The sequence below is a fragment of the Ambystoma mexicanum genome, chromosome 5p (genome assembly GCF_040938575.1).
Source record: "Ambystoma mexicanum isolate Mex_15411 chromosome 5p, UKY_AmexF1_1, whole genome shotgun sequence".
Classification (NCBI taxonomy): Eukaryota; Metazoa; Chordata; class Amphibia; order Caudata; family Ambystomatidae; genus Ambystoma; species Ambystoma mexicanum.
The window spans coordinates 888,735,355-888,747,623 of record NC_090930.1 but is presented as its reverse complement, the minus strand read 5'-3'; the positions used below and the strand labels follow the sequence as shown (position 1 = coordinate 888,747,623).

At 48.3% G+C, this 12,269-nt stretch overlaps 1 protein-coding gene across 1 annotated transcript in view; it reads right to left on the bottom strand.

Annotated features, from left to right (window-relative positions):
- Positions 1-437, bottom strand: part of LOC138480594 (uncharacterized) — a 414,351-nt gene extending 413,914 nt beyond the window's left edge. Inside the window, exon 1 of the mRNA XM_069612304.1 lies at positions 206-437. Within this exon, the coding sequence (XP_069468405.1) occupies positions 206-293 (88 nt within the window). The 5' untranslated portion in view covers positions 294-437. The remainder of the gene's footprint in view (positions 1-205) is intronic.
- Positions 438-12,269: the final 11,832 nt, after the last annotated feature.

The window sequence follows — 12,269 nt, the reverse complement described above, 5'->3', positions numbered from 1 at the left end:
TGGCAGAAGTCTGTGACGCGGGACTCGCGTTTACAAAGCATTAACCGCCAATATACAAACGGCGTCACTCTTACACCTCACAAGCCACCTTCTTGTGAGAAATAGAATATACCAATTTTACTGTAAGCCATTAAATGAAAGCCTTTCTCTAATCTAAAAATCATGCATGATACGGGTTGTAAACAAAGTTTAAGCGTTAACTTACCATTATTTAAACTGTGCAAAAAAGAAAGGCAGGGAAGCCAAAAGCACAATTGGAGGCCGACCAAGACACTTCGCAAGGAGCAGCCCATGATGCTGAGTGTCACAGCGAAGTGTATCTCATCCCCAGGCAGTGTATCAAACGGTCTTTCACCGGTCCAACAAACTTGCACCGATTACAGATCAGCAACCGCCAAACTGAAGGGCAGGCGGTTGCAGTAATTAGCGCAGCTCGGATTCAGTTGACTCCACTATAACAGCACACCTGAGTGGGTCTGTAGAGCTGCAGGAGAATGAAGGAGTGGGGGGACCTGGAAATCAGCTGAGAGGGAGGAGCACAGGGCGCATGAGCGAAGAAGCCGCACAGACATGTATACCAAGATTTGCATGAGTAACGGAATATACGTATAATTCTAGTGTAGTGTGTCACTTGTACATTTACGAAATCTATTCTAAAGTATCAGAGACAGAAAACGGATTTTTTTTTAAAATTAATGAAGTTGTGCGTGCATGGTGTCCGACCGTACATAACAGAATCAGTGTTGACTTTTGTATAGACAAACACGTGTCTGTCTTTATGCACAGGAGTTTAGTACTAAAGAGCAGTTTCACCAGGCAAAGTAGGAGTCGCCCGCATGGGGGAAGGAAGAGAAGACGTTCAAAGCGCAGGGGGAAGGAGAGGCCCAGTTTGGCCCTTGACAAAGGAAGAACATGGAAAGCAAATGCAAGGGCCACTCAAAATCTGGAACTGCCCACCCACTGAAGCAGCCCCCGCGGGTATATCCAATACCTGTGGGGCGCAACAGTCCTGGTAGGCAGATTTGTCACAGAAGCACCAGCACCATTAGCAACAGTGCCTGTGCTTCCGTCTCCCCATTCCCGTGGAGTCGCAAGCATTTTCCGGCACCTGGCTTACCAATCCGCAAGGACTTGGAATATCCTGGTGGCACCGGGATAAGCCAGACTCATAATGAGGCACATTGAGTCCGGACCTGGAGAAAAACAGGGAAGAAAAATATAGTATTTTTGTATATGTGCGTTCAAGGGTGTGTATGTATGTATGCATGCAGATATGTCTGTGTATACGCACACTTTCAGGTTAAGTGAGCAAATTAATGAGAGTGTAGTGTAAATGGTGGTTGTGAGTGTGTTTGTGAAGGAGAATGCAGTGTGCATGTTTTGGTTGTGCCTGTGAATGACTGAGAGAAGCTGTTATGGGTGTGTGACTGGTGGGTGAATATGTATGAATGTGTGTGTGAGAGTGGACACAAGACATGGGGGCACTGGCGCAGGGAGCATGGATGTGTTCTTAAAGTAGAATGACAGGTTATACTGGCATTTTTGGGTAAAGCCAATTTGAGGAGTATTTTTGCATGGAAGAGGATTGGGGATGGGAGGGTACTACATTGGGGCAGGCAAGGTTGATGTTTTCTTACTGTGCCATGCAATTTCTACTAGCATTAAGGGCAAAGCTAATGTCAGGTCTCCATGGAAGGTTGTCAGGTTCCCATAGAAGTTTCTAGTTAAGAGGAGGATATGGGATTCGAATAAGTGTTGTGGCTCTAAGTAGTTGTTAGCGTTTATTAGACTGTTCTTCTCCTTAACTATGTTGTCAGCCTGAAACAATTGTCCAAACTCAAGATGGAGAATTCACTGGACAGCAATGATTGGTCCAGGGGCTATTGTGAGGTCGTTTGGAACCTCTGGAGAGGTTCTAAACTGCCTTTCTTTCAAGTTCAGCTCAAGAGTGGTCAGAGCCATATGAAGCTCCAGAGCAAACCTTAGAAAACTGAAGTTAACTCAAATCATAACCTAATTTCAAGAGGACAACTACCAGTGAGAGCCAGTGAGACAAGACTCAGAGAAGTTACAGAAAAAGTTTTCAAGGAAAAGTACTGTGAAGTTTAAGACTGAATTGTGGAAGAACAAATATTCTTGTAAAAAGTGAATTGAAAAGATATTTATTTTAAGAAAAGATAAGTGAGTTTTATTCAGTGCGCGCTCCAGTAACAGCTGTGGAAGGCGTTCGCTCTGTCAAGGCCTTGCGCGCGATCGTAAAAGAATTGTAAATAGTTGAATGCTTTTCATTGTGAACGTGTTAAGCAGTCCTGATGGGTTAGAGGAAAGGACCCAAAAGCACGTCCTGGCACCGAGTTGAAACTGATGAGGAACCACACCAGGAGTTCTATTTGTTCTGGCGCGCCATGCAGTAAGACATTTCTGAGGCGGACTGTCAGGAACTGGAGATTGTGGAAGCGCTGGAGGCTATGATCAGCGCGCGCTCCAGTCCTCACCCAAGATGGCCGCCTTACCTTTAAGAGGCTGGCTCCTCCCACAAGCCGGTGCGTTGTATCTGTTTGTCAACGCTCGGTTCGTGTGTTGGAGTTTCCTCTTGGATCCTTCTGTGCCTTCAGCGAATCTACTTACCGCCTTGATTCCTGCTCTAGTCACCCTCCTCCTTCCTGCCGTGCCTCTTTTGTTTGCTTGCTCTATTTTCTCTACCGCCTTATAATTCTTCATCTTTCCACTCCTGGTGTCTCGGCGCCGCCTGTTCAGGGCTTTTGCCTTTAGTTAGTCCTATTTGCTCCTGTTCCTTTCGCCACTCAGCCTATCCTTTTTTATTTTATTTTGAACTGTGGGTGCCGGTATCCTTACTTCTATCAGCGCTGCCTAGCCCTTCACAGGTTTGGGTCCCTGTTGCTCTGACTTCACCCTGGGAAACTTTGCCTTTACTCAATCAGACTAGATCCGTATACTTTTCTATTTTTCTTTTCGGTCAGCCTTGCCTAAACTGTTTAGGATATTCTTTTTGTCATAATTTCTTCTTATCACGGGGTGTAGCCTTTTTCACCTTATCTGCATTCTATTAGGAGAACTTTGGGAGTTCTATGCAGTTTATACTCCCAGCAGTCTGAACAATTGAGGAATCTGACTTCTATTCTACAAGTATTCCTCTTTGGTGTGGAGAAGCTACGCCTTCCCTTTCGATTGAGAGGAACCGACTACCCCCCATCTGAACCCATCCGGAAACAGGGTTTTTTCTGCATTTGTGCTTTTTCCCTGGAAATCAGGACTGGCCCTCTGGGGATCCCCGAGGTCAGAGTTACATCTCTGCCAAGGTGGCCTCCGGAGGGGCCAGACCCTACCTACACGATAAGAAGGTCCGAACTCCAAAGGACAAGACTCACTCAAGGAGAAAGGATCAAAAGAAGCCCGAGGCCAACCCTAAAGAATCCTTCCCAGAAGATCCAGGTGAGGAGTTGGGGGAGGAAGCCTCGGTTCATGACAGCATACAACGCCCAATAACCATCATGGCCTCACTAGAGCAGTATCAGGAATTGGTGGCTGCTTTACAGAACCTTACTTTAGAGGTGCAGGCTTTACGGACAGAGAATGTAGCCCTCAGGCAGCAGGTAGTGTTACATCGGGATGATCGTGGAGACCTGCCTACGATGCCCCTTTCCTTTGGTAAATATGATGGTCACCCGGGGGGTCTGAAGGAATTTCTGGATGCCTGCAGAGTGTATTTCGCCTTCCGACCTCACGCCTATGAGACTGCCAGATCTAAGGTGGGGTTCATCATAGCCAATCTAATTGGAAACGCCCTTGCATGGGCCACACCCTTGGTTACCAGAGATGATCCCGTTTTGAGCGACTATGATCGTTTTACAGAAGTTTTTGGTGAAAGATTTGATAGACCAGAAGTATTCTATTCTTCTCTGGAAGCAATACTTGATGTCCAACAGGGAAACACGGACATACAGACCTATCTCTCCCGTTTCCAGAGGCTGGCAGCCAAGGCAGATTGGCCTGATTCTGCTCAGCAAACAATCTTCAGACGAGGTCTTCGTGAAGAAATCAAGGACGAGCTAGCCAGAGTGGCTCGTCCGGCATCCTTTCAGGAATTGGTGACTTTGTCACTTCAGATCGAGTTCCGTCTTCAAGAGAGAAGATCTGAAAGAAGAAGAACCAGAGGCTTCCCACAACAGTCCAGTCAACCATCCCCTGCTCCTCCACCTCGAACTACCCCTAGGACAGATGAACCTATGCAGATTGGGGCGGCTCGCGGTCCCTTGACGCAAGAAGAAAGAAGAAGGAGAGAGGCAGGATTATGTATGTACTGCGGCTCCTCGAAACATTTATTGAGAGACTGTCTTGAAGTCCCACCTAGACGACAGGGAAACTTCCACCCCCGATCCACAGCAAGGGAGGTTTCGGGGGAAGTAACAAGCACCCTTGCTACTACACAAGAGCAGTAAGCACCCCGGAGGATAACAGCCTAATGGAGTTTCGGGTCAACCTGTGGTTGACCGAGGATTCCCCCACTGAGGTGTTCGCTATGCTAGACTGCGGAGCTGCTGGAAATTTCATTGACTCTAAATGGGCAGCTGAGCCTCTAATCTCCACCATACCCAAGGCCACCCCGATTCCAGTAGAAGGGGTCGATGGTAGGCCCCTGTCACCCGGACCTATAACGCTGGAGACCATTCCATTAAGGATGAGGCTCGGCCAACATGAAGAGTTTTTGGTGTTTGACCAGATCCGTGCTGCTCATTTTCCGTTAGTTATAGGAATTCCTTGGCTAAGGAGACACAACCCTCACATTGATTGGACTACCAACAGGGTCTCTTTCAATTCGACCTTCTGTGAGTCCCACTGTATCAACCGGTCTGCTTCTCCTAACACCCTAGAACACAGCCAGTGTGGGGTTCAGGAACCTGTCACTGTGGCCTCAGTTCCCGTACATTATCAAGACTTCTCAGAGGTGTTTATGGACACCATACCCAGACAACTACCACCACATAGACCTGAGGATTGCTGCATTGACTTAATTCCGGAGGCAGTGGTACCCTTTGGTAGAATGTACCCCTTGTCGTTACCAGAGAGGAAAGTCTTAAGAGAGTACCTCGACGCTAATTTACAGAACGGATTAATCCAAGAGTCCAGGTCCGCCTGTGGGGCTTCCTTATTCTTCATTCCCAAGAAGGACTCGACAGAGCTCCGCCCTTGTATAGATTACAGGGGTCTAAACAAGATTACCATCCGGGATAGATATCCCATGCCCCTAATTCGGGATATCTTGGAGGCAGTACAGGGGGCGGTGTACTTTACTAAGCTTGATCTAAGAGGCGCTTATCACCTATTAAGAATCAGGCAAGGTGATGAGTGGAAGACGGCGTTCCGCACCCCCTTCGGACTCTTTGAATACTGTGTGATGCCCTTCGGTCTCGTAAACGCACCAGCCATCTTCCAAAGGTACATGGACAAGATATTCGCCGACATGTTGTTTTTGTCGGTAGTAGTGTACCTGGACGACATCCTAATCTTTTCCAAGTCTTTATCAGAGCACTGATCATTGGTCAGATTAGTTCTACAGCGTCTGCAGTTCCATCATTTACTGGTAAAGCCAGAGAAGTGTTCATTTGAATCCACAACAGTGTCCTACTTGGGTTTCATACTATCCAAGGATGGTATTGAGATGGATGCTAATAAGGTAAGGGCCATTAGAGATTGGAAGGAACCTACCAATGTCAAGGAACTACAAGGGTTTCTAGGACTGGCTAACTTTTACAGGAGGTTTATTCCCAACTTCTCCAAAAAGGTACTCCCTTTGACCTCCTTATTGAAGAAGGGTGTGAGGTTCATATTCGGAGTCGAACCTCAAGGAGCTTTCAGTTTCTTAAAGGAATGTTTTTCTACAGCACCCATCCTGGTCCAACCGGATCAGGCCAAGCCTTTCATTCTTGAAACAGATGCTTCTGGAGGGGCGGTAGGGGCAGTCTTACTCCAAAGGAGGGAAGACGGCTATGAGCATCCGGTTGCTTACTACTCCAAGACACTTACTAGTAGTGAGTGCAACTACTCTGTAATCGAAAAGAAGCTGTTGGCCATAAAATTGGCCTGCCAAGAATGGAGACATCTCCTACAAGGAGCCACACATCAATTCACCATTAGAACTGACCACCGTAACCTTCGGGTTTTGCAACAGTTAGAATGTTCTAACGCCAGACACGCCAGATGGGCTTATTTTTTCTTACAGTACGACTTTATGATTACTTACATACCTGGCACAGAAAACAGGAAGGCCGACGCTTTGTCCAGAAGCCTAGGAGAGTCATCTAGTTCCTATAAGGAACATGAACTGGTTTTTCCGCATCTCACCGTCCTAGCTTCTACATTTTCGTTCCTTCAAGACCTAATCCCACAGTATCAGAGGTGTTCCGAAATTCCGTTATCTGTTAACCAGGATAAGGATGGATTGTTCTATCATGAAGGAGCTCTCTACATTCCTACAAAAGAGTTGCAAAGGCTAATACTTTCTTGGTGTCATGACACCCCTCTATCCGGTCATTCCGGTATTAGGAAGACCTTTGATCTTATCCGGAGAGGATTCTGGTGGCCTACCTTAAGAAGAGATGTAGGCCAGTATGTGTCTGCTTGTTCGGTATGTGCTTCCAACAAGAACCGAACAGGAAGGCCGCTGGGGTTGTTACAACAACACTCCCTACCAGACCGTCCTTGGGAACATATATCTACAGATTTTATCGTGGATCTCCCTCCATCATATGGCATGACTACAATCATGGTGACCATTGACTCCTTTATCAAGCTAGCGCATTTCTCTGCCTTCAAGCAAGTCTCTTCAGCCTCTGAGATGGCCGCAACTTTTCTCCAGGACATTGTTCGTCTTCATGGTGTACCTAAGACCATTGTGTCCGACAGGGGACCCCAATTCACCTCAAAGTTCTGGTCCTCCCTTTGCCAAGCACTCGGAATTCATAAGCCTCTTTCCTCAGGATATCATCCACAGAGCAACGGCCAAACAGAAAGACTTAATGCCAATTTAGAACAATATCTTAGGTGTTTTTGCAGTCCACAACAAGAAGAGTGGTATTGCTTCCTCCCACAAGCGGAATTCGCTTATAACAATTCCCTTCATACCTCGATCCAGATGAGCCCTTTCTATTATACTTACGGATACCATCCTCAACACCTACCCTGGCTCAGTCCTCCTTCTACCAAGATTCTGGCTCTAGATTCGATTCTACTAGACCTACAGAAGGTGCACAAGCTCGCAAAGGAAGCTTACCAAGCAAGTCAACGAGCGCAGAAGAAGTGGGCTGACAAGGGTTGTCGCGCCCATCCAAGCTGGAAGGTCGGACAATTGGTCTGGTTATCCACCAGGTATCTACCTAGATGGGTTCATAGGGGGAAGTTCTCCTCTCGTTTTCTTGGGCCTTTCCCCATTTTGCAACAAATCAATCCGGTTGCATATAAGCTCCAGCTACCAGACTATCTTAGGAAGGTGCATCCGGTCTTTCATGTATCCCTTCTCAAAGAATACAAGGATGATCCCTTCAAGAGACCTGTGAACCGCTCACGTGCCCGAGTGATCTCGACACCTGAAGAATATGAAGTATCTCATTTGGTGGATTCCCGTTACCGCAAAGGGCGGTTATACTACTTGGTTCATTGGAAGAATTATCCAGTAGAAGAGAGGACATGGGAACCTGTGAGCCATATACATGCCCCACGTTTGGTGCAGAGGTTCCATCGACTTCATCCGGGCAAACCTGAGGGTGCCCCGAGGAAGAAGGGGTATACTGTCAGGAACTGGAGATTGTGGAAGCGCTGGAGGCTATGATCAGCTCGCGCTCCAGCCCTCACCCAAGATGGCCGCCTTACCTTTAAGAGGCTGGCTCCTCCCACAAGCCGGTGCGTTGTATCTGTTAGTCAACGCTCGGTTCGTGTGTTGGAGTTTCCTCTTGGATCCTTCTGTGCCTTCAGCGAATCTACTTACCGCCTTGATTCCTTCTCTAGTCACCCTCCTCCTTCCTGCCGTGCCTCTTTTGTTTGCTTGCTCTATTTTCTCTCCCGCCTTATAATTCTTCATCTTTCCACTCCTGGTGTCTCGGCGCCGCCTGTTCAGGGCTTTTGCCTTTAGTTAGTCCTATTTGCTCATGTTCCTTTCGCCACTCAGCCTATCCTTTTTTATTTTATTTTGAACTGTGGGTGCCGGTATCCTTACTTCTATCAGCGCTGCCTAGCCCTTCACAGGTTTGGGTCCCTGTTGCTCTGATTTCACCCTGGGAAACTTTGCCTTTACTCAATCAGACTAGATCCGTATACTTTTCTATTTTTCTTTTCGGTCAGCCTTGCCTAAACTGTTTAGGATATTCTTTTTGTCATAATTTCTTCTTATCACGGGGTGTTGCCTTTTTCACCTTATCTGCATTCTATTAGGAGAACTTCGGGAGTTCTATGCAGTTAATACTCCCAGAAGTCTGAACGATTGAGGAAAGTGACTTCTATTCTACAAGTATTCCTCTTTGGTGTGGAGAAGCTACGCCTTCCCTTTCGATTGAGAGGAACCGACTACTCCCCATCTGAACCCATCCGGAAACAGGGTTTTTTCTGCATTTGTGCTTTTTCCCTGGAAATTAGGACTGGCCCTCTGGGGATCCCCGAGGTCAGAGTTACATCTCTGCCAAGGTGGCCTCCGGAGGGGCCAGACACTACCTACACGATAAGAAGGTCCGAACTCAAAAGGACAAGACTCCCTCAAGGAGAAAGGATCAAAAGAAGCCCGAGGCCAACCCTAAAGAATCCTTCCCAGAAGATCCAGGTGAGGAGTTGGGGGAGGAACCCTCGGTTCATGACACGGGCAAAGCAATGGTGAGAGTTGCAGATGAAAGCAAGAATGGATGTCAGTTTCAGAAGATGTGCAGCAGTATAACGCTGTGTGTGTAACAACACAAGTTACACTTTGGATTTAATTTTCTCTCGCGTGAGGAAGCCATGTGTTTGAGACAGATGTAAGCTTCCTTCCTGCCGGTGCTGCCGGCAGAGAGAGGAACAAACAGGGCCTACATCGGTGGCCCAGCTGATGTGATGCAGGAGCACACAAAAGGACATGACACACCTGGATGGTCATGTGCCCAGAAATGCCTGTCTTCTGGCAGTGCAGGCCCTTTATTTCACGTGCACCTCACGTCACCGCGCATGCGGGACGTGAGGCAGATCCAACATTCTGCCATTTTTCCAACAAAACACAATTAAACACACACATTACCACGTCAAAGAACATCACTAACTTTCCTGTGCAAATCCAGTCTGGCACAGTTACACGCTCTCCACTTTGTCATTTCAGCATTCATAGTCTCTTTGTCTCTCTGGAGCCTTCGGCCTGCCCTTAGGTTATACCTGCTGGGCCTCTGCCTGGATGCTGCCTCAGGGCTATGTCCCCCCTCTGGCGCACCTCCATCTCATCTTCTAGATATGCTCCCTCAGATCCTTCCGACTGCTCCTCAGGCTCTCCACTCGGTGCCCCTTCTCCCTTGCCTCAGTGACTTGAAGCATGTGATGGGCAGATCTGCCTCCGCCTGGGACTGTCTGTCTCAGTCATTCCACATTCGCTGGGGCACCCTCTTGAACCAAGAAGCATTCCTGGCGATCGTCTTTTGTCCTCGTGCCGCTGTCACCATCGTTCCTTCCGTTCGGGATCACTGTCCAGGGTGTCCTTTCATAACGTGTTTCCAAATTGGACTTTGTAGGGTTTCGCAGCACTAACTAAGCGTGATCGCCAACTTTGTGTCTCAACCTTCTTGCGTGTCTCCAGTCGCTCATTTATTCGTTTTCTGCAAACCTCCTTCATTAGGTGCGGTCACTGTCGAAAGGGTCTACTCACCTGCTCGGTTGGTGTGGTATGGTTGAGTTTTCCACTGTCCCATACATGAGGTCCGCCGGGGAATGTTGGTGGAACTGTGGGGCGTCACCTGGTAATTCCATAAGAATATGTATAGATCCACTCTCCAGTGGTTGTTTTGAGCCCTGGATATGCGTAACACTTTGTTGATTGTTCGCATAAAACGTTCCACATCGCCATTCGCCTATGGCCACCAGGGCATGATGTGGTGATGTTTGATATGCAAATCGTCCAGCTGTTTCCTGTTTCCTGTTTCCTGAGCTCTGTCCCCTGGAATGGTGGTCCATGGTCGCTCCTGATGCGTCTTGGCAGGCCATGTGTTGCGAACATCTTCTCGAGTGCAGGCATTACGGTCTCCGCTGCTGTCGAGGATATGATCTCCACTTATGGGTATCGTGAGTGGTCATCAATGGCCACCAGCAGATATGTTCCTTCCTGCACTGATGATCCACGCTCTGCCGACTGTATTGGCTCAGGGTTTGAAGGTGCTCCTGTGATTTGGCAAGGGAGGCAGGATGTAATGACCTGCTCTACTTTGGTGTCAATGTGAGGAAACCACACCCAGTGTCGTATTCTGGCCTTTGTCCTGACCATTCCCTGGTGGCCTTCGTGCGCCAGCGCCACAATCCTGTCCTGCAGGCTGCTGGGGATCACTATGTGGGTTCCCCTCAAGATCATCCCTTCGCTGGTGACAGGCAGTTCCTGTCGTACTGGGATTATGCCGGTAAGGTAGTCTCCAACTTTATGAGTGTTCTCATGGAGGGGCGGATACATTTGTGCGGCCACCAAGGATATGTTTTCTCACTGTGGCATCACATTCTTTCATGGAATTACGAGCAAAGACAACATGTGCATGTTCTTACATTGGGATGCTGGTATTTATTGACAAAGCCAGCAAGTACATGTTTTCTTACTGTGGCATTGCATTTCTTAGTGCCATTAAGGGCATTGCCTACATGATCATTGTTCTTGCATGTGGATACATTTGTGCAATGTGAGAAACCTGAGGCGTTTCACCCAGGTTATTTCCGGGGATCCTTTGTTCAGGTGGCCAGCGGAGGGCCATCGCTCTTGGATCCCAACCCGGGGGCGGACGAGCGAGGGAGGATCACCTGGGCAGGGGATCCTTGGGGACTATGGGAGACACATGGTATTCCTCCCGTTCCGATACACCCCTACCCGACATCCCCTCAGTTGTCATGGGATATTTTAAACAGCGTCCCATTATACCCCAGTACCTTTCTGTAAAGAAAAGGCAAAACCATCAGGGAAAACAAAGACTATCCCTAAAATCCAACATGAGTTTTTCCCTATTTGCTCAAAACCCACTTTTCTACAACCCTACATTCAAACCCCCTTTCCTGACAAAAATTCACAGCATTTTAATCCTTTTCTGGTAGAACACCACAAATCCCATAATACCATTCCCCTATTGAAATACACAAGGACTGGGACGAGAAAGAGGCAGGTGGGAGTCATGAGGACTACCCGTAGGAATCCATGGGCAATGGATTCCTATGGGTAGTCTCCATGTTGTCTTGATAATGAGGTCAAGCAGAGTCAGGCAGGGAGGGACAACTGCTCACACCTGACTCCAATGAACTCTAACTGGGAGCTAGAAGATGCCAGAGAAAGCCCTAGTGAGCTGGAAAGACCCTGGGAGACTTGGAGGAGGAGAAGAAGAAAACCGCCCAAACACTGGCCCTGCTACCAGAGAGGAGATTGCAGTGTGCAGGAGGAAACTGTCCTTCCAGCAGGCAAGACCAGGGGCAGCTGGGGTTGCCTGGCAGCACCAACAGTTAAACTCCTCCCCTGGTCCAGGCAGGCGAACCCAGGCCTCTAAGGGGCAGAGGGAGAGACCCTGACCTCCTACTAACATCCCCCTTTGACTCCTTGTCATGCATGCTGGACGTGGTCCTACCTCCTACGCTCGTAGAACAGCTAGACCGTTCTATTCCAAATGGCGGTTGTTCGATACGTTGCCGGGAAAACGACGTTTGCACTTTTCACGTCGCTAACTTCACGTGTATTCTGCTTCGTCACGTGAACTACGGCATTATGTATATAAGCAGCGTGGAAACTTCACTCGCTGCTTCTGATCGAATCATTTGGCGTTGTGTAGCTTAACCTCCGATCTGCATCCTTGCAGGTTACTACAGCTACCTTTTGGGCCTTCTATAGCGTGTTTTCCGCCACACGCTGATTCCTGGAGCTGTTTGTTCGCGTGTAAATCCACACGCGCACGATGTCTTCAAACGTGGCTGGCCTGGGCTGCGTGAATCCTGTTCGCGTGCAAATCCACACGGGCACGCTATCTTCAAGCGCGGCTGGCCTGGACTGCGTGAATCCTGCTCGCGTGTAA